A 21,046-nucleotide genomic window follows, 5' to 3' on the forward strand; every position below is an offset into this window, starting at 1 on the left:
ATCCGACAATTGTAAAAATCCACCATATTTACGCTATTGGTCTTATTGGCATATTCCTCACTTGCTTTTCTGTGTCTACAATCACGAATGTAATGGTCTTTCTTTCCACAATGGTAATATACACCATTTGCATTCTTTTGATTGTTGTTGGAATTGGTCTTCTTAAACTTCCCTTTGTCAATTTTGACTTTGAAGTTCTTTTTATATTTGTTTCCTTCGACAATGTGAACTTTAGAGAAATCTTGATTTGCAAAATTCTTATCACGATTTCGAGTTTCCTCTTCAATTTGAATACCCTTTTGCAAATTCTCCAAACTAATATCTTCCACCATGTGTAGAAGTTTATTTCTATAGTTATTCCATGTTTGGGGTAATTTTGCCATAATAGCCCCAACTATCATAGGATCTGGAATAACTATTTTAAGTTCATGAAGCTTTGAGACCAAGACTAATAATTCATAAACTTGGTCTAGGATGGGTTTGTTATCAAACATAGTGAATTCATAATATTTGAACATTAACAATTTATCGGTACCTCTTTTTTCCGTTGTGTACTTGTGTTCAAGTGCTTCCCAAATTTCCTTTGGAGATTGAATGTGTGCATACAGGTCATATAAACGATCAGATAATGTGCCCAAGATGTGTCCTCGACATACCCATTCATCTTCTTCACGCTTCTTTCGATCGGCAACTATATTGTCCGAGTCTTTGTCACTTGGTTCACGAATAGACTCCAATTTCGGGTCCAACACATATATGACATTTAGAACAGTAAGCATGAAACGCATCTTGTCCTTCCATCGGGTGAAATTTGATCCATCAAATTTGTCTAACTTGTAGACATCTTGATTGATAATCTTCAAAGCCATGTTATCAGATTTGTTATCCATGATGAAAATAAAACTTTAAGATTGTTAGAGTAAATGTAGAATTATGGAGAATAATCCGAATAATGACTTTGAGGTACGACTTGAATCGTTTCCTTAAAGTGTTATTTTCCCCCACTCGAATGAGTTTGCTAAAGAGTTATTGGCAAATCACTTTCAGGATACAACAAAGTATGGAATATTCGATTAGCAAAACCGAATTATATTCCCTTAGAAATAACTAAAAAGAAATTGTATGAATGTGATGTTGAGAGAAAAGAGAACAAAGAAATTATGTAGATAACTAATTTCTGAATAATGAATCTCTTATACTAATATTACCAATATATATAGAGAGAATTGCACATTTAGACATATCCTTTGGTTTTGGGTGTATCCTCTCATCATGAGATACAACTGAACATTGCAGCAATGTTTGTCTGATGCAAAAATGCATTCGGTTACATCACACCTTTTCGCCAAAACACAGAAAGGTGCAGCGCTTATTAACAAAGGGTGTGATTGTTGGGTCAATGACCCAATCCCATCATCTGTCAAACATTGCTGGTGCACTGCACCAATATATATATATATATATATATATATATATAATATAATAATAATAATTTATATCTTTATTATTGAAATCTCTAACAATTGCCGGGTACACAAGACCCCGAAAGGCATTCAGAACGGCACCATCACAACATTCTGAAAGTGACGGTCTGTCTGAACTCTCAAGTTGAACCAAATAAGCTCTAGTTCATGCGTCCAAAACTGCACCAGGTATTTGTGAACATTTTCAGGTTTTCTTTTTTAAGTTTTCACACCGTTCATCAGATAGCCAGTAGCCTACCATGCAGAGTAGGTGTTCATATAAAAATTATAAATGTTCCTTACTTCCTCGTGTCTTTCTTTTGTTTTTGGTTTAGTTAGTAAAACGATTTGGCATCATACTCACCTTTCAGTTCATTGGATTTTCACATCACGGAGCAGTATGTTGTTGCTTGCTTTGCGTGACGATGCCATGGTTCTTGGGATGCCTTTGGTGGGCTTGATACTGCTGCGCATTTTGTCTGGTTAGGTAACAGTTTTTACTCGTTTTTCTTTCTACTTGTCTTGTTTGGTTGGGAGAGGAAGACGTGCAGGTGTCGAGATATTCTTCACGTTAGAGTTTACCACTCTTGCACCTTACATATGCAGCTGGCGTCAATTCCGCTCCTTAAGGAGTAATTTACGATAACAATGTTAGAAAAGTATCGATCGTTCATATGTTGTAGGGAGATAGGCTGCAGAAATTCTGGATCACTCAAATTGCCATTTTGATATTTGATAGGAAGGTTTTTTTCCTTCCTCGTTTGGATTCGTTTTGTAAACTCTATTGACAAGGACATGATTTCTTGAATGAATTTTTAGTAGTAATTATAGTGTATTATAGTACGAGTAAACGATATACTTAAGTGGATATTTATTAAGATAAATGCTAAAGTATAAGCGATGAGTTTACACGAGTTTATAGAATTTTCGTAATTGACAGATTTTTAACGAAATGATCATGCTTGTACCATACTTGACTAATTTTGAAACTACCAAGCACTGGTCAACTTCATACCTTTAAGGACCCACTAAAGAGTTCTTGCTAAAGCCTCAAACTTAAGGTGAACCACGAACATCATGTGTTTGCTTCCTTATATCTATCTCTTTAGTGAAGGTCACAAACTTGACATTTTACGTTGTTGCAAAGTCTCATTGATTTTGTGTATCAACCGACCAACAAATTCAGTAACCACTTATATCGATTTTCAATATCAAAAACTAGAGTGAAGAATTATGCTAATTTAAGTGCTCTTATGTTTTACAGTTGACCACAACGAACTTATCTCTATAATTCGCTAAATGAAAGCCACAACTGTACATAGGGTGGTGAAGGTTGGTTTGGCTGGACCCGGTTTGTTCTCGATTTTGCAATTTAAAACCAAATCGGACTAGTTATTCGAACCACCAAAACCTCACTCGTCTTCTTTATTTATGGTATTTCTTTGAGTTGGTTGATAAATTCATGTAGTGAAACTGAGTTTGAGGCTTTCAGCTTAAAGTCAAATGCGTCATGAGTGAGAAATCATTTTTAGTTGCGGTTACTTTGAATGATTGATTAAATTAAAATTTTAATATAATACCGAAATTGCACATATCTGGAGACCTGTGAAGCGGTGCGTTTTACCTGGAGAGGCAACGGTCCCAATCGCGGGGTGAACCGTTAACCAATTCCTTCCCCAATTCATTTCCTCCTTTCGTCGCTGCCCCCTTCTCTCTCTCTCTCTCTCTCTCTCTCTCTCATTTGTGGTCGAGTCACTCACTGAGTCACAGAGCGATTCCGCCATGAAAGAAGACCAAGACCAATACCGAGAAGCCGCTACCGGCGAAAAGCGGAAGCTGGAAGACAGCAGCGTCAGCATCCTACTGGCCAAGCAGAAAGCTCAGGAAATCGCCGCCCGACTTTTTAGCGACGCTGAGTCAAAGCGTCCTCGACTGGAGGAGGAGCATCCCTACCGCCAACCCAGCCCCGTCTACAACCCTCCTCCTTACCCTGGTACTACTTCTTTAACCCTATACTTTCTACTTTCTAGGGTTTTAGATTTTATTTTATTTTATATTTATTTTAACATTCTATTTTAATTAATCTATTATTATTATTATTTTCTTCCATTGTTAATTGAAAATTACAAAAATTGAAAGGAAGATAATTGTAATCCCTAGCTCAATATTTTTGGAGATTTTAGGATTGAATTAAGTGTGAATGTGGGTGAAAAGGAATACCACTAGACCGAAGTATTAAGTAGCAAGGTTGTTAAAACTTTAGGTTTAGGGAATTTCAGTGATAGTGAGTACTTAGGGTTCGGGCTTCGCACTACTTTCAGTTTTCCCTGTTATGACCCCAAAAGCTTAAGTAATTAACTACACTGTGTAAACACGAAAATGAAATTTTGATGTCTACACTCTGCTCCCTGACTGCTTGAGATTTCGAGGAGTATTGTTTCTTCTCGATAATTGGCCTTGGTTTCCACGAGTGCTCAATGCCCTCTTGTTGACTTAGGGACCGTTGTGCACGTATCCTAATTGTTGTACTATTCTGTGGAAGGAAATGCTTAAAGTTTTCATTTTTATATTCATATGACACAGTAGTTAAAAATAAGGTATCTGCCTATTTCTTGTAATTCATATACATGATACGGATCCTCTCCCGTTGCTTTTAGAAATTGTGGTGTTTATTTTTATACAATTATCCCTTTTTAAAGAAGTGCCTGAGACCTTTTCTGGTCTTCGCCTTTCTAACTAAAAAATTGGTTCAGTTTTTACTCCGCAATCAGGACAGTCTTATGGCTCTCCAAGCACAAGCAAGAAAATAACTATACCAAATGGGAAGGTACTTTGTTGGTTTCTTGCTGCTCGGAATTATTTCATGGCATAACACTGATGATTTTTCTATTTTTTTTTTTTTTTTTTTGGTAATTCTGCCTTTAGGTTGGGGTAATTATTGGAAAACAAGGAGAAACGATAAAAAGTCTACAACTTCAGTCAGGGGCCAAAATCCAGATAACCCGGGATTCAGAAGCTGATCCTACTTCTCTTACGAGGGATGTGGACTTGACCGGTACGCCTGAGCAGATCAGTAGGGCAGAACAACTTATCAGTGATGTCCTAGCAGAGGTAAAACCTGATGTTTATATTGGTTTTGCATTGATGTTCTTGATGTTTCATAAATCCAAAAGGTATCAGTCTCTAAAAAGACGTTCTGATATTTTTGATTTACAGGCAGATGCAGGGGTTCCATCTACAAATCAGGGATTCAACTCAATGCAACCTGGATCAGAACAGTTTATAATGAAAGTACCCACCAATAAGGTTAGATCATATAGTGGTTATTTTTCTATATTTGATGCACATGGTAATGTACTAATGTTCATATTTGCATTCATGATTGTCGTAGGTTGCTTTGATTATAGGCAAGGGAGGTGAGATGATCAGGACTATGCAAAGCAAGTCAGGAGCTCGTATTCAGGTGAGCACTTTCACTTTAAAGGAGGAGAGAGGGAAAGAGGGGTTGTTGGGGAGGGGGAGAAGTCATTGGAAGTGATATTAATATGGACTTCCACTTATACTATCTTACAAATCCATTGGCATTGGTCACATTTTATTTTCAAATTGAATTTATAACAACATTCTCAAAATAGTAAATGCAATTATGAAACTTGGTTCTTATTTGCATTCTTTACTGTGTTAAGGTCAATTTGATGTTTTCGAAAATTGAGGCTTTTTGGCCCCAATTCTAAAAATTTGGTATGGGGCCCAAAATTGCTGGTTTTTTGGGTGTGAATAGATTTACTAGATTCCAGTACTCATTTCTCTTGTATAATTTTTCTATTCGAAACAATCCTGGAAATGATCATATGTTGTTTTAAATAAACTGAACCTCTTATTATTCGGGGACAAGGTCCATTAAAGAAAAGCACGAAAACCATAATAAGAAATATGTAAATATGTTCGTTTTTTATCCGTGCGCCCACACAGATAAGCTCTATAGAAAAATGGCTAAACCCAATGACATGAAGTATGCAATACAAAAATGTGGATTGTATGTTTACATAGTGATATTTTATACTCGAAAAGAAATACAAAATAGTTGAGTTCATTTACTCCGAATACATATTCTTTTCAAAACCCTTAATTTTTAGACTTACAGAGTACCTTATTTCCTAAGTTTTATCTTTAATTTTCATGAGATAATTAAATATAAAAAATATATAATTGTACTGTTATTATAGCCCATGTATGACCATGGTTGAACCTTTAACCTTTACCCTCTTTCTATTTTTGCTCAATGATTGGTCTAGCTTTTAGCATTGCTTCTTTTAGTTGTAGGTTTGTGTTTATGTTAAATGTTTATCTGCTATTTTTAATCCTAAAGTTGTCATATGACTTGGACCTTTCTGCATCATATTGGAGATTATGGTCTTCAGTAAAAACAGCGTAGGCATTTTTGCAGGATGGCTATCATCTCACACATGGAACAAGTCTCGAATGCTATTTCTCTCTTGTATTCTTATATCTTATCTCCATTATATTTAAGACGTAATTTTGTTTCAGGTGGTACCATTGCATCCTCCTCCTGGTGATATGTCAACTGAAAGATCAGTACATATAAATGGAACGGCAGAGCAAATTGAGGCAGCCAAAGAATTGGTCAATGAAGTAATCAGTGGGGTGAGTCATCAGTGCTTGTTGGTACCTCTTTCAGTATTCGATCTTTTTCCTTTCCTAAGTTCAATAAAAATTAAAATGCACAAACCTATAAAGAACTGGCATGTCTTTCTTTCCCAACAATTGGCCTTTTAATCTGATGAACAAAATCTTGTTCGGGTTAGCAAGGTCAGATTTCCATGAGTTGTATGGTCTTCATGAATCTTGATTTTATGCACTCTTGCCATGTTTGAAATGAGATTTGAATCTTTGTACTTAATCTAGCAACTTTTGCCAGTTTTATGGGAAAGAAGAAAAATAGGGTTTCATAAGAGATGGATAATTGCACAGCTTGTCAAATAGGTTTAGATGTGGTGAAAGATTGGCGACTAACTTATTGTGGTTATCATTGCGGGAGAACCCTAGAACTGATTTGTTTTGTGGTTCGAGTAATTGAGAGGTGATCATTTTTTTTGAAGGCATTCCTTCCTATTGTCCGTCTTGGTTTCAAATCCCAAAGAAAGTGATGGATAGAATTGAAATAATCACAAGTTTCCTTTGGGAGGGAATGGGGAAGGCAAAAAGGAACACTTGGTAATTCGATGATTTTTTCTCAAGCCATACATATATTTGGTTGGGCTACTCATCATATTTCCATCACTTTGTACTTTATTTTTTCACTAATTTTTGCTTATAATTTTTCTTTTATATACATGAACATATAATTGAATGTCAGATATCATGGCCTAAATTCGAACCTGGGTTTCTGGTCAACTTCTGCTCATACTGGCTTGTCTAGCCTTCGAAACATTCAGTTCCCATTACCTTTCTCATGATGTCCTTCCTCAATGCTAATCAAAATATTATCTTATTTCAACACATTGGTTTCACTTCTGCAGAAGCATATGGTAAACTCCTCTGGAACGAATAGTTATGTCCAGCAGTCTTTCCCCCCTGGTAGTTGGGCCCCACCAGGACAACAACAGCAACCGCATTATGGGTACGCACAACCAGGAAGTTATGCACCTCCTGCTTCATACTACGGCAACTATCCTACACAGGTAGCAGGTTGGGATCAGTCAAACCAATTAGCCACCTCTCAACCACCTCAGGACGGTAGCGGATACAATTACTACGGACAACCACCTCAAAATCCTAGCTACAACTACAATCAGACACCTCCTGTTGCCAGCCATGGTTATGATCAGGGGTACGCTCAGCAGCCACCAAGTTATGGAGGCCAAGCTCCAATATCTGATTACCAGCAACAATATGCAACTTCAGGGTATGGACCACCTGCGGTGCCATCCATCGGGGATGCAACTGCTTCCCAAAGTACCCAGCCTTCAGCTGCTTATCAGGTTCCTTACAGCCAGCCAATGGCAAACCCTCAAGCTGGGTATTGGACTCATCCAGGCGGCACAGGCCACCAACCACATCCTGGTTATTACCAAGCAGGTTATGGACACGGTGAGCACCATCAGCCAGACCCTTCACATTATGCCCCAGCAGTGAATCCTCTTACAAACAACGGAGAGTCACAGCACCAGCAACAAGACCATTCACAGCTTCCAACCAATGGATACGAAGAGCCATCAGGTTACGAAGAGCCATCAGGTTATGGAGCTGAAAGAAGCGGTGACAAGAAATCAGATGGAGATGCGTTGGCCCCAGCAACAGAGACCGTTGGTTCTGAAAGCTGATACTATAGCTGGTTAAGGATGTCGTCACTTTTTCTAACTTGGAATGATTTTTGATAATTGCTCTCACATGCCATCTGTGTGGCTGCAGAACATTATATTTCTGGTCTTAAAAGGTAGGAATATCTTGACAGCCGTTTATTATGTTCGTATGTGAAGTTTTACGTTGAATCTAATTTCGTAATATTCTCAGTTCCGGAGGTCCAGTCCATGAAATATTTGTACCGGAGTGGCACTGTCTGAGCTATGAAAGTAAATTTTTTTGTTGTTTGTTAAAAACAAAACAATACAACAGATGAAGTGAAGCATGCCACTAAAAGGGAGAGACAGAAACACGGGCGGAGGGCGAGCCCTCCGTTGCTGCAAGACGTTGTACCAATTAAATTGCATAGACTATCTCTCCGCTGCTGTCGATGTCAATGTCGGGATCAGACTCGAGGTCCTCCTCCATGTTATCTATGTCCAGGCTGCCAGCAAGATACTGGTTGAGACCGTTGGCCCCGGCCGCAGGTATTGTAGCCTCGGCAATTATCTGCATAATCTCATCAAGGCTTTGCATGGGTTGATCCGGCTCTTCAAACTGGTTGTTCATGGTGTTTTCAACCATTAGATCTGCCGGAAGGTTCTTTAGAAACCATTCGTGGTTCCTAATCTCAGGGATGGTTATCCTCTGTTGCACACAAAAATAATCAATAAAAATTCAAACAGAACATTGTTCTTTAACCCCTAATCAGATATGGGGAAGCAAGCTAATGAAAGCACAACCAGTGAAGCTTAAAGAAATATAGTATTATGCACAAATGCCGCTTATCCGGCAATGCATTTATGGATTAAAGTATAATATGAAGGATGTCACGCACCTTCTCGGGCTCAGCTACGAAAATCCTTGATATTAGATGGCGGCACTCTGGAGATATATGAACATAGTCAGGAATAGAGTACTGGACATTTGTTATCCGCTGCACAAGAGGAAAAACCTTAGACTTAAATATCATAGCTACCAAGTTTCAGTAGAAAATACGGTTCAAAAAGTTACATGTATTGTCTTGCGGAAGTTTTTAGGCTCCCCAGGATCTTCAAATGGGTATGCACCCACCAACATGACGTATAAGGTCACCCCACAAGACCATACATCTGCAATCTGGAAACGTAGATCAAAACGGAGACTGTTAGCGTGATTGTGCAGCAATGTACAGTATTTATGCCACTAACAAAATATCATTGCACAATATAGAATCAGTTATGCAGGATCGAATTCCAACGCTGAAACTTCTTGGGAGTGGTGACTGGTGAGTAATCAATTTGCCAGCATGAAACTGTTTTATTTTTCGCTTCCCTGAAATTGCATTTGCTTCAGGTAGCAACTCCAAGAACCCTTCGAGAGTCCAGTTTGCAAGGTACCGAAAACAAGGATTAAAGGTCGTACCCAGTGCACAAGGCTCCCGCTTTACGCAGGGTCTGGGAGAGGTGAATGTCGGCTAGCCTTACCCCCATTTATGGAGAGGCTGCTCCCAAGTCTCGAACCCGAGACCTACTGCTCATGGGCGAAGGCACTTGCCATCGCACCGAAAACAAGGATTAAACAAACAAAAAAGGTTGGCAAATATCTAGATGTAAATTTCAGATACCCAAAGATTATAATTGTGGATTCAATACAATCTTTTCTGGCTCATCCGTGGATCAGGGTGTATTAGACTTCTGCCAGATGAACTCATATCTGACTCCGTGTATGAAATGGTGGACTTGTTTTGAGCTGCATGGGGTACTACCAGACTGGGAACTGATTACGGGTGTGGTTGGAGTACTCAAGAGTTTCGAGAGAGAAATGACACAGCTTTATATGCTCAAACTATAGAATGGGAGTATATACGGTTAGACAAAACAATTAAAAGTTAAGTTATATTCCAGACTGTCTTAAGCTTAGTTTATTATATGCAGATACGAATAAGAAAAACAGTGAAACGAATTAAATCAAAGTGGAACACATATAACCAATTAACCAACAAATTATCCTACCTGACCTTAAATAGATTGATCGATGTAGATGAAAAGTACTATTACCTTTCCATCATATTCTTTCTTGAGTAACACCTCAGGTGCAATATATGCAGGGGTGCCAACGGTCGATTTTGGTTGTGAATGCAGCACAGAGGACTCGAGAAAAGAGACCAAGCGTAATTAGATGGATATGATAAATATAGACAGTAAAACTGGCAATGAAAGATGGCTGACGCTTAACCATTATCACAAGAGTAAAGAGGCAGACAAATTGCTGTGCAATATCTACCAGTTAAAGAAAAACGTAGAACATGCATTTTCCAAACACATTTCTGTTTTGAGTTTAGAGATCTTTCATAATTTAGCGCCGGACTCCTGCAAAATGAAGGCCTCTGTGCATGTAAAGAGAGAGAGAGAGAGAGAGAGAGAGAGGGTGTAGTACCTTTGAGTAGCCAAAGTCACATATTTTTAAACGAGGAGCTGGACTTCCATCTAACAATGTGTTCTCCAACTTCAAGTCCCGGTGGCACACTTGCTTCATAAAGAAATACAAAAAAAAAAAAAAGCACTCAGAAATCTAGTAGTAGGTATAAAAGAATAAAATAAAGATAAACAATGTATTCACATACCATTGCATGACAGTAACTGACTCCTGATATAAGTTGCTGGAAGAAGAAACGCGCCTGCAAACACAAGTCTATTAGAAATAGGTAGCACTCGTTACTATAAACAAAATCAATGTGGCAGATTAGAATTTAGAACCTCATCCTCACTGAAACGCCCAGCGTTGCATATCCGCTCAAAGAGCTCTCCCCCAGATGCATATTCCATCACAATAGCTAGATGAGTCGGTGTTAATATTACCTAAAATCACATAGTAACGAAACTGAGTTCCATGGTGAAATTAATGTGTGTTTAGATGTTAATATTTAACAGACCTCTTTGAACCGGACAATGTTCGGATGCCTCAACGACCTGTGGTTTATAATTTCTCTTTGTACATTTTCATCTATCTGTTAGACAAAAGTATAGAAGTAGGGTAAATCAACAGTAGAAGGAGAATATTAATTGGAATTACCAAGCCCTACAACGGCCAATACAAACCATAACATGAAAGTAAAATCTTATCTTTGCATAAATGAAAAGATCTCAATCAGGTAATGTTTGCTGCTATATCACTATTTTTAAGATCAAATTCAAGATTCATTCACACTATGGATAAGAAGAACATAAAATAAAATTGTTATTAAGCGGTTTAGAAAAAAAATGCAAGCATACGATTGTTAAAACCCATCAAGCCAAAGTCTTTCTGCTTTTGATTCACTAATGAGAACCATTAGTCTGCAGTCCTCATATGGCATCAAAGACAACACGATCAAATTTTACGGTAAACCTCGTTAAGTCGGTAGAAAGAGTTGGAACTCAAAATTAGTCATTAATTCTTCACAAATTTCTTTCGAGTGGAGTGGCTTTATTATATATACAAGGTTAGAGAATATAAAACAATGCTGATTTTCTGGATTCTTTAAACATCTACCAATTGTCATGTTATCTAATCACACCACACTTGGGAGTTCAATTCATTCCAAAGACAGATTACAAACCAACAATCTGGGAAAATAGAGTAAACAAATGTATGTAAAAATTTCAATTTATCATGTCCCCGAAAGCTAAGTCCTCCCACTCAGCAGACAATCTCCATAACAAAAAGGTAAAATTCGCAGTTTAAAATTCACTGCTTATTCCTTTTCCTTGGTTTATTCAATAATTTAACAGACGGCGCGTGATTTTTTTCTTCCATCCTCCATTAAGTTGTCAAGTTCAGCTTTTCACCAAACACAGTCCTTAGCACTTGAATTTAAATCCAACTAAAAACAACTAGTTTAAAAACACTTCAGGTACGAAAAGAATAGATAATCAACTTCGACAAACTCCCATTCGAAATGCACATAAAATCCAAAAACAATCAGAAGAGGAAACCAAACCAAACAATCAAGCATAAACTAAAAAACACATCAACCTTCACCTATAAACCAACTAATTTATAAAAAAAAAATGCCCAAGAAAGCAATCAACTCGTAAAATACAGAGAATTCTGAATTTGGAAGACGCCAACGCATCCCTTCACGCAACACGCAGAAAACACACTCTCATACACACACACACACACACACACACACACACACACACATATATATATTATAAAAAGAAGAAGAGAAAAATTGAAAGACTAACCTTCTCACCTCTCTCTATGTATTTCACAGCAACAAGCTCACCAGTCTGCTTGTCCCTCATAAGCCGTGCAACCCCGAAATTTCCCGACCCAATATCCCGAACCAGCTCGTACCGATCGCTATCGTGCATGATCGGCATGTCCATGGCTGGCCCAACTGTGAGCACAGACCGATTCATATCTTTCCTTTCTCCCTCCCTCTATATACACCAACACCCTCTGAAAAACCCAAAAAACAAAAACCCAATTAAGTCCCTCCCTTGCTCTGTTTCTCTCTCTAATGTTAGAGAGAGAGATGGGAAGGGCAAAGCAGTGATCAAACCAACCAAAGGGGCGGTGGTTGAGGTCAGGTGGCAGTGCCTGGACCACTGGATTGATGGGAAAAGTTGGTGGGTGGAGAAAAAGACTGAGATGTGTTCGTCCCCGTGAAGCTCCCACCCAACTCAGAAATGGGGGTTTCTCTGATTTATGTCTAACAAATTTCTGGATGTTTTAGCACACTGATTGGTGTTGCAGAGGCGTTAGGATACAGCTCGTGAATCCAACTATCTACCCTTCTCGCTCTCCTCTCTCTGAGTCACTGTGTGTATTTCTTCCAGCTCTCTTTATGTTGTGTGTGAGAGAGAGATTGTTTTTGTATTTGGTGGTATTTATCCGATTCCTCTTTTCGGAAAAGTATTTTCTAATTTGTGATTTTTTACTTTTGATTTTATCCATTCCACTCCAGAGTCCAAGACTCCATAAGGAGACAGATCATATCTATATACTGTCTTAAATTCAGTGAACTTAGTGATGGGTGAAATTACTTGTTTTATACCTAACATCCTCCTTCTCTCCTGTCATTCAGTATTACGATCTGGTACTATTTATCTTTATTTGGAAATGAGAGGTCTTAGATTCGAATCTCGTGGATGGCGAATTTGATACCAAATTAGGTTGCCGATTGTGTGGCTTTACCGAACTCCCCCTTCCCTTAGTGTAAAAATATCGATGTACTAAAAAAAATCCTCCTAGTCTCCTAGGGTAGAGGGTTTTTTTTTTTTTTTTTGTAAAAGTGGAAGATTTATTACCGAACCACACTAAAATTTACAACATTTACAACAATTGAGGTCCAATTACAAGAAAAGCCCAAAAGAAAAAATGGACCCCCAACACAAAGCCCAAACCAAAAGTTTTAGCCCAGAAACAAAAACCCCTATTTTCCTTACAACCGCCGCCGATGCATTGCCGCAAAACGTCCGTCCAACAGACGCCATAAATCCAACCAAACAATTCCACAAAAATGATGGACAGACGACCAAAAACCTTCACAAAGCACCATAGATGACATATTTGTAGCGAAACACAGGAAGCTGGTGAGAGAACTCATCAGCAACAGAGTCACCGAAGGCAACAAAGTCATCTAAGACAAATCCATAGAAGGTGGTGGTGTAAACACCCGAGCCGGAGCAAAACGCATATTTTGATCCATGAGATGTGGTGGTTAGATCACCTGCACCAGAGCTCTATGCATATTTCGAAAAAATCGCGACAAAATAGCTACAAATCCAAAATCAAATGGGTTTGAGGAAAGCCTAGGAGGTGGAGGATGGGAAAGATGGTGAAAATTAAAGCACATAAAGATTGCAAGGAGAACTAAACCAGAGAGCCACCGACCTAGGGCATGGCAAGGGCTCGTGGCGGAGGAGATGGAAGTCTGAAAAAGGCTCAGCACACAGGTTGAAAAGGCTTTCACGGGGTTGGAGAGAAAAACTCTCACAGAGGGAGCGAAGTTTCTCCCTTAATTCTCTTCGTCACTTTTGTGTCTTATTTCTAGTATTTTAATACGTGTTATTCAATTTAATTCTAAATTCAACTCTATTAAAAATTAATGAAAACTAACGAAAAGTCCAAAAAACATTTCCTTTTAACGAAAAGCCATTTGTAAATGTAAAGTAAATAGTACCAGGAAAAGGTATAAATGTGGTTTCGTTAAAAGTGAATAATACCGGAAGTGTTTTGTTAAAACTCCCATTAAATTATCGTAAAATTAATTAAAATTAAAAACTAAAAATTAAACACTTACAAAAAATTAACAGCAACCTCCCTAACAACCCTAACCTTGCAGCCACCAACCCCAACCTCCTCTACCATTCATGTTAGCTGCAATTGCTTATCGGTTGCAAATCTTTCTTTTGTCTCCTATCTCTCTCGTCGGCGAAGCCATATTGGGGTTTTTAGTTGTCACTTTGCATCGTTTCAGATCTCTGCCATTATCCTTGTTGTCGCCCCAACGCCAGTGGTATTCCCCTCCTCATCGGTGGGTACTCCCCTCTGAATTGTCGATCAATTCCATTCTTTAGTAAATTTGATTCGATGATGTATGTTAACCTGGATATGGTTTGTTAGTTTGAAGACAAAGGTAGGCATATGATGTTCAACGTCAGACCTGCTGTCGAGCAACGGTAATGGCTGCCGGTGAGGTGAGGTGGTTGTTAGGGCTGGGTTCGTGTTGGTAGGGACTTGGGACTTGGTAGTGTCATGTTCTCTCATCCATTGTATAATTTTTTTATTGTAACACAAAATGATAACTTGACACTGTTAATTCTTAAACTGTAAGACATGTGTCAAATAGATAGTAGGAGACATGGAATGGGACAAAAATTTTGGGACAACAAACCTACATCCAGTCTCCTAGGTACCAGATTGTCCACATGGGGATATTCTATATATACTAAAACTCAAACATCTGGTTACTGTTCTAGGCCATCGTGCATACCAAAATGCCCCTCAATTTGTTTGTTAAGCCATTTTTTTGCCATCTTTTCTACAGTAAAATGACTTCCTTGCCCTCCTAGCCACACATTTATCCTCTCCGGTTTCGATTTCTTTGGGTGCTTCTGTTCTCTCTTTCCATTAGATGTCGACACGTTGGTCTTCTGGAGCCTTCCATCATTTTCGATTCGTGTCTCACAAACGCTTTTCTTCCTCTCAATCCTCATGTTTTCTGGCTCTCCGATCTGGAGTTCTCTGTCTCTCTCTCTCTTTCACTTTCTTGCTAAGAACGACAAACTAGTCAAAATTTATGTAGATATTTTTTCTGGAAAAATAGAAACGATGCGTTGTTCTTCCTTCCTTCCTCATCCCCATCCATTGGACAACATCTCCTCCATTTCGACCTCTCCCTTGGAAACCCGTCGGAGATCTCTTTAGGGTTCTTTGTCATAATCTCTGGAGAAAGAAATTTGATTTTTTTTTGTTTTTAAGTTTTTGGTTTGTGGGTCTTTAATTTTTGACTTTCTGTGCAGGTAAAGAGGTTTCTTTGTCAAAACCTTTGGAGAAAGAAATTTATTTTTTTTTAATTTTAAGTTTTTGGTTTGTGGGTTTTTAATTTCTGACTTTCTATGCAGGTAAAGGAAGAACCCAGAAGATATATGTTTAGCTTGATTCCTCGGGTAAAACTCATCTTCTTCCTTGATTTTGATGGGTTTTAGTTTTGCATCAATTTTGATAAAAATTGTGAAATTTGGGATGTGAGTATTGATGGGGTCGATTTTTATGCTAGCCGATCACCTATGACAACTCACCGGAACCGAATGTCGCTGAGTTTCGTTTGTCAAAGACGATGGTGAATTTCGGGGTGCTATATATTTGGGGTATTTTAAAGTTTGTTGTTTTTGGGTAATTAAGTTGAAAAGAATTGTAATATTGTGGTTTATGTTTGGATCTTGCAGTTTTGGATAGATTGAAGTCTGCATATGGGTGAAACATGAAGGTACAGTGGCAACAACTGCAGAGGTAAGCTCTCTGATAAATCTTCTAATTCACTCTTTATTTCCACTGCTGACGATGCCGATCGAATTCAACTACAAAGCCTGCACCATCCCCTACAGATTTCCCTCCAACAATTCCCGAAAGCCCACTCCCACTAAGCTCTCTTGGACCGACCTCTTCTACAACTCCACCCCTCCTTCAAGTGATAATTGTAAAACCCCACCCCTAATTATAAAGATAATTTTGAGTTTTTATTTAAAAATTGTTTTTAAGGCCTTAATAGGTGTGCCCAGGGGGCCCACCTTGTTTTTGTGTCCTTGGTTTTTCCCTTTTTTTTTTTTTCTGATTTCTAACATACACACACACACACACATAATTCCCTCTCTCCTCTCCCTCACCTTTCTTGTAACTTTCTCTCTCTCTCTCATTTTCTCCCTCACCTCTATTCTCTGCACCGAAAGCCATAGACCACCACCATCCTAAACCTCCGTTTAAATAGTACCTCTAAACCCTCAAATTAAGCATATATGTGGCTTAGGAAATCGAATGGTGGTGTTGCATGTCCAGTTTGATGACGGAGTGGAGCTGAACAAAAAGCTTCATAGTTCTTGTCGAATCTAGGGAAGAGCTGAGCCTCATAATCCCTGCTTTGGATCGAGATTCCCCCTATAATGTTTCAGGTATCATCCTCAAGCCCTGAATGTTTGAGTCAACTTGAAATCTAAGGTCTACAACCCCTGTAATTTTCTGTTCTTCAACCTTAGCATCTGGCAGTTCCCTCCGGCGGAACTTCGACGAGTTCTAAAGCAAACCTATCCTAAACTAGGGAATTTCTCATCTAAGGTAATGTCTTGAAACCAGTATATGTCGAAGTTGAGTGAGAAACTTCTGGGTTTTAACTCTAGGGAACCTCTGCATAATTTTTCAGTTTTTCTAGTGAAGATGTCCAGCAAAGCTTCGTTGAATCCAAAGGGATTTGATTCGAATTCATCTATTTCCATATTCTGGTAAGTCATCTGAACCTTTGAGTGTGATTCTAGTGAAAAGTTGAGGTGAAATTCAAGGATTTAACCCCCTGAATTTTTCTGTGCACGAACTCAGGAAACCGGTGACATTCCCTGGTCTTTCCTGCGAATTTGTGATGGACTCGACTACCTGGTGCCCAAATATGTGTTTAGGTAAATCTTGTAATCCTTTCGTGTAAAACTGGATTTAAAATCTAGGTGAGATTGCATGTCCGGTTCCGACGATGAACTCCGGCGAGTTCGTGGGTGTGTGTTGTGCTGGGTGTGTGCGTGTATAGTGTGTGTGTGTGTTTGTGTGGGTGTGTACGTGTATGGTGAGTGCGTGTGAGTGTGTGTGGTGCACATGTGTATGTGTATGTTGTGTCATGTATGTGTGTGGGTGTGTGCATGTAATGTGTGTGTGTATGTGAGTGCATGTGTGCATGTGTGATGTGCATGCACATGTGTGTTGGCGTGTGTGTGTGTGTGTGGGTGTGTGCATGTAATGTGTATGCGTATGTGAGTGCATGTGTGCATGTGTGCTGTGCATGCACGTGTGTGTTGGCGTGTGTGTGTGTGTGTTGTGTGGGTTTGGGCTCAAGCCCAAACCACCCCTTTGTTCCTAAACTATCCAAACCCAAAACCCAAAAGGTCCTAACCCTATTTAACCTAAACCTAAACCCTAATCCCAATCCAAACCCAAGACCCATTTCCATTTCTTGAAATTCTATAGTTGGGTAGTTTGATAAATTGTACATTTTTGTGCTTAGGTGAAGTTGCTAGTGGGGATTTCCTTAATTCTTTTTCGCACAATTCTGCTGCTATGGAGTATCTGTGAGTGGACCCCCTTCTAAAATTTACATGATTTCATAGTTTAATTGCATAAATGAATAACATGCCTTACGAGTTTATGAACTGATTTTATGTTAAGCATGTTTATGGAATATATTGTTTATCGTCTCGTTTTTGGTGAGGAATTAATTAGTAGCCTATATTGAGCTATAGTTTGATATATCGTATTTTCTATAAAAATCATGAACTGGTAGACTATCTGATGGATGACGATAGGATGCTAGAACATGTTTTAGAAACCCCTCTTTATAGTATAGACGATGGATGACTTTATACTATGAAGTGGTTATTTAGGAGAGGCGCAACTATTTGTGCGTACCTAGTGGACACTATGCCGCCTGGGGCGAGGATCTGGTGTTGGCAGATAGCCTGGGAGAAATAATCCTTAGCTACAGGCTGAGGGACACGGAGTAGGCATTGGGTCGGGAGTTGGTAATCTCTGGCTATGGGCGCAGAGACCACGGTGCTGGCACAGGGCCGAAAGTTATATTTATTTAGTGATCTTACTGGCAGCACACCGTGCTTACGAGACGATCTGTGAGACGATTGATATTTTGTTTTCCGCGATATGTCTTTTGAGATGTTTTTGGCATGCTAGGGTTTTCAGTAAACCCATCACTTAATATGCTAGTATTTTTCTTTATATAAACCTGGGAGTTAGTATGTTGATAATTGTTTTTATATATATATCAACTTGGTCCACTCATGTTTGTTTTGCGCTCCCTTCAGGACATAGAATCGAGGCATACAATCTCGGCATCCAGGCATTTCAGCATCGGCATCTTCGAATCCTCTCGATTTAGGACCCACTCCTTTGTTCAACCAATTTTTATATTAATTCTTTTAGTGTTTTGATTAGATATGTGCTCTGAACATGTTCCTTAAATGCATCTTCTTTATTCTTTTACATTTATAAACCTTATCTATTCCTTGTTCTCAGCATTTGCATTCAATAAATGACTTTCGTCACCTTCAGGTGTCGGCTAGTATGTGCTTATCCTGATATTCAGGGAATATCGGGATCGAGGCGTGTCAATAATCCTCATCCTTTCCCCAACCTTCATCATAAACCTTAATTTATTGGGTTTTTCGTTAATAAGTTTGATTGGTTTTCGGCAGGAAACGAGCTGAGTTTGACGCATCGGTTCCCGACGCTCCGACCAGACCTGAGAAATTTGCTCAAAGGTAACATTTTATTGATTGTTTTGCGATGAGTGAATTGGGTTTTCAGAAATGCTCGCAATTTGTTTGTGTTTTTGCCTGAAAGGTACACTGAGATACTGGACGACTTGAATAAGGATCTTGAGAGTCACGGTGGCCCGCCGGATTGCATTGTAAGCTTGAAATTTTGATTTGAGTTGATTTCTCACTTTCTATTATGTTGTAGTCATGATTTATTGCCGCATTGTTTTCTTAGAATTTAAGTTTTTTTTTTCCTGCTTTGTTTGGGTAATCCAGCTTCTTTGCAGACTTCGGGAGCAAGTTCTTAGAGAGTTGGGATTCCAAGATATATTCAAGAAAGTCAAGGTGGGTACTTTTTATAGTTATTGGACTCTTTATTAGTCCATTGATGTAGATAATTGATTGACTTGGAGTTCGGAATTGTGATCATGATTAAACTCTTCAGGATGAAGAGAATGCCAAGGCAATGTCCCTGTTTGAGAATGTAGTGGATCTTAATGAGATCTTAATGATGCTATTCAAGATGAAGTCAAGTGGGTAGATAATATGATTAGAGGAATTTTGCCGGAAATATAATTTGTATCAAACTAGCCATTTCATAAGACTCAACCTCAGAGCTGTATGAAAAAGAACACAATTGTACGATACCATTTTATTCATGTTTGATTACATTAGTTATTATTACTAATAGTTACATTTTGTGCATATTGTAGCTTTCATTTTAGGGAACTTATGGGATTTGTTCTATTATTTGTTTATATCATTAAACTTTCCTCTACTTTCCCTTTTTTATTTTGTCATTAGTTAAATTTGCGGGTGGGGAGAATCGAACTTGAGTGAGGTGGGAGTTTTCTTGGCTCTAGTGCCACTGCAACTAGGCCCCCATCCTCTCTACTTTCCCTTTATTATAGGGTTTTATTGAAAACAAACTTATACATGCCAACGTAAAAGGAGAGAGGAGGCAAAGGCTGACATTGTTGATAACGTGAGTAAATTTGTAAATAGGATTTCTAATAGTTTGCAAAATATTCACAAAATTGGCCTCCAAAGATTCTGTGCAAATTTCATTTTTCTGATTTTGGGAATTTTATTTCCAGGCTAGAATGCCTTCGTTTTCTGAAGCACTCAAGGTGAGAAATTTAAACTTTTGGTGGATTTGGAGTTTTGACTAAGTTTGATCACATTGTTTCAATAGAATATGACATTGATTAAATTGGAGTTGCAGCTAAGTTCCATTGTGTTCTCGGATGAGTTGGTTTTTTCTAAGTTTCGGATAAAGAATTATTCCCATTTGGGTATATATACATTCAACTCCAAACATTATATAACCGAAGGTATGCAAGAATCAATGTTGATTTAAATAGATAACATTATGTATGTATTAAAAAATATTTGACACCAGAGTAAACCTATTTAACTATTGACTTATCAGTTTTGATTCATTTTTCTCCCCTAAAAAAAATGCAAATTTAACTATGCAAGGTTAGGAATATTCACCTCTACTTGGGGTTTTTAGTTATGTGTTTTAATAGAATTATAGATTTGAGTAATTAGATATTTCAGTGCAGTTATTTTTTTAACAATTTATGATCCTATTTGTAAAAGTTGGTCAGGTATTTTTTTAACAACTATAATATTATTTAATTCCAATTCATAATTACTTCTTTTGTTAATCTGTTAGTAAATTTTTGTACTTTATGTCCAAATACATATATAGTAATGTATACATATAATTTAGAGGAAAACTAATGAAAAGGGCTTGAAAACTTTGAGTTTTAATGATAAGGACAAAATAAAGGGTAAAGTGAATAGTACCAGGATTGATTTTTTTGTGTAAAAATGTGGTTTTTCGTTAAAGTGAACAGTACTGGGTGCTTTTCGTTAAAGTTCCCATAATTTATCAAGTTTTTTAATGTTGCTGATCATTTTGAGTGTGTTCATTTTGTGTGCAGAGAATGGAAAGTGCACTACTCACAAAGGCAAAACAAAGGATAGCTTCTACATTTTGCATCTAATTCAATTGTTTGCTTGCACAGGTTGAAGTCACTAGCTTTATAATGCTGGTGACCGAAATAAAATCCGAGTTTATGTTAAAATGATATCATAATTTTCGTTATGGTGAGAACAGAAAACTTAGACCCTTTTTTTATTTTTTTTATTTTTTATCTTTCCCATTTTTGAAATTTAGAAATTGAATTACTTTTCTATACATTTTTGTGA

General features: G+C 38.1%; 2 protein-coding genes and 1 long non-coding RNA gene across 14 annotated transcripts; 2 read left to right on the forward strand and 1 right to left on the reverse strand.

Annotated features, from left to right (window-relative positions):
- The first annotated feature begins 2,866 nt into the window (after positions 1–2,866).
- Positions 2,867–8,096, forward strand: LOC103402283 (uncharacterized). Of its 2 annotated transcripts, XR_001785883.3 has the most exons (8): positions 2,933–3,456; positions 4,217–4,290; positions 4,389–4,574; positions 4,680–4,769; positions 4,855–4,926; positions 6,012–6,128; positions 7,004–7,920; positions 7,998–8,096. XR_001785883.3 is itself a non-coding variant. In XM_008341021.4 (7 exons), exons 1-7 carry the CDS (start codon positions 3,246–3,248, stop codon positions 7,805–7,807), a joined length of 1,554 nt encoding a protein of 517 aa, XP_008339243.1. In that variant the 5' UTR covers positions 2,867–3,245; the 3' UTR covers positions 7,808–7,996. The 2 variants fall into 2 exon arrangements, 1 of the variants encoding a protein (XP_008339243.1); XM_008341021.4 differs by lacking the exon at positions 7,998–8,096 and having other exon boundaries at positions 2,867–3,456; positions 7,004–7,996.
- Positions 7,964–12,732, reverse strand: LOC114819105 (serine/threonine-protein kinase SRK2E-like). Of its 2 annotated transcripts, XM_029109621.2 has the most exons (9): positions 12,038–12,732; positions 10,741–10,815; positions 10,565–10,666; positions 10,432–10,485; positions 10,245–10,337; positions 9,866–9,958; positions 8,841–8,945; positions 8,665–8,763; positions 7,964–8,474 (listed from the first exon to the last, which is right to left on the reverse strand). In XM_029109621.2, exons 1-9 carry the CDS (start codon positions 12,212–12,214, stop codon positions 8,184–8,186), a joined length of 1,089 nt encoding a protein of 362 aa, XP_028965454.1. In that variant the 5' UTR covers positions 12,215–12,732; the 3' UTR covers positions 7,964–8,183. The 2 variants fall into 2 exon arrangements, with proteins under 2 accessions (XP_028965454.1, XP_070662873.1); XM_070806772.1 differs by lacking the exon at positions 9,866–9,958.
- Positions 12,733–14,953: 2,221 nt separating this feature from the next.
- On the forward strand, positions 14,954–19,531 carry LOC114827568 (uncharacterized). 10 transcript variants are annotated; one of them, XR_011572558.1, is made up of 13 exons: positions 14,954–15,322; positions 15,425–15,469; positions 15,580–15,654; positions 15,749–15,812; positions 16,327–16,468; positions 16,553–16,631; positions 16,717–16,795; positions 16,890–16,966; positions 17,563–17,626; positions 18,374–18,829; positions 18,912–18,978; positions 19,103–19,171; positions 19,272–19,531. It is a non-coding gene; the product is annotated as an uncharacterized lncRNA (long non-coding RNA). The 10 variants fall into 10 exon arrangements; XR_011572561.1 differs by lacking the exon at positions 15,580–15,654; XR_011572554.1 differs by having other exon boundaries at positions 14,955–15,469.
- The last annotated feature ends 1,515 nt before the right edge of the window (positions 19,532–21,046 follow it).

Source organism: Malus domestica, chromosome 10 (assembly GCF_042453785.1).
Source record: "Malus domestica chromosome 10, GDT2T_hap1".
Taxonomy (NCBI): domain Eukaryota; kingdom Viridiplantae; phylum Streptophyta; class Magnoliopsida; order Rosales; family Rosaceae; genus Malus; species Malus domestica.

Excerpts from the sequence above, each read along its gene's own strand:
- LOC114819105 (XM_029109621.2), bottom strand. The coding sequence starts at position 12,214 with ATGAATCGGTCTGTGCTCACAGTTGGGCCAGCCATGGACATGCCGATC. Across the intron at positions 10,816-12,037 it reads ACATAGAGAGAGGTGAGAAG|ATAGATGAAAATGTACAAAG; the intron begins GTTAGTCTTTCA and ends TTTGTCTAACAG. Across the intron at positions 10,667-10,740 it reads ACATTGTCCGGTTCAAAGAG|GTAATATTAACACCGACTCA; the intron begins GTCTGTTAAATA and ends ATGTGATTTTAG.
- LOC103402283 (XM_008341021.4), top strand. The coding sequence starts at position 3,246 with ATGAAAGAAGACCAAGACCAATACCGAGAAGCCGCTACCGGCGAAAAG. Across the intron at positions 4,291-4,388 it reads TAACTATACCAAATGGGAAG|GTTGGGGTAATTATTGGAAA; the intron begins GTACTTTGTTGG and ends TTCTGCCTTTAG. Across the intron at positions 4,770-4,854 it reads TGAAAGTACCCACCAATAAG|GTTGCTTTGATTATAGGCAA; the intron begins GTTAGATCATAT and ends TGATTGTCGTAG.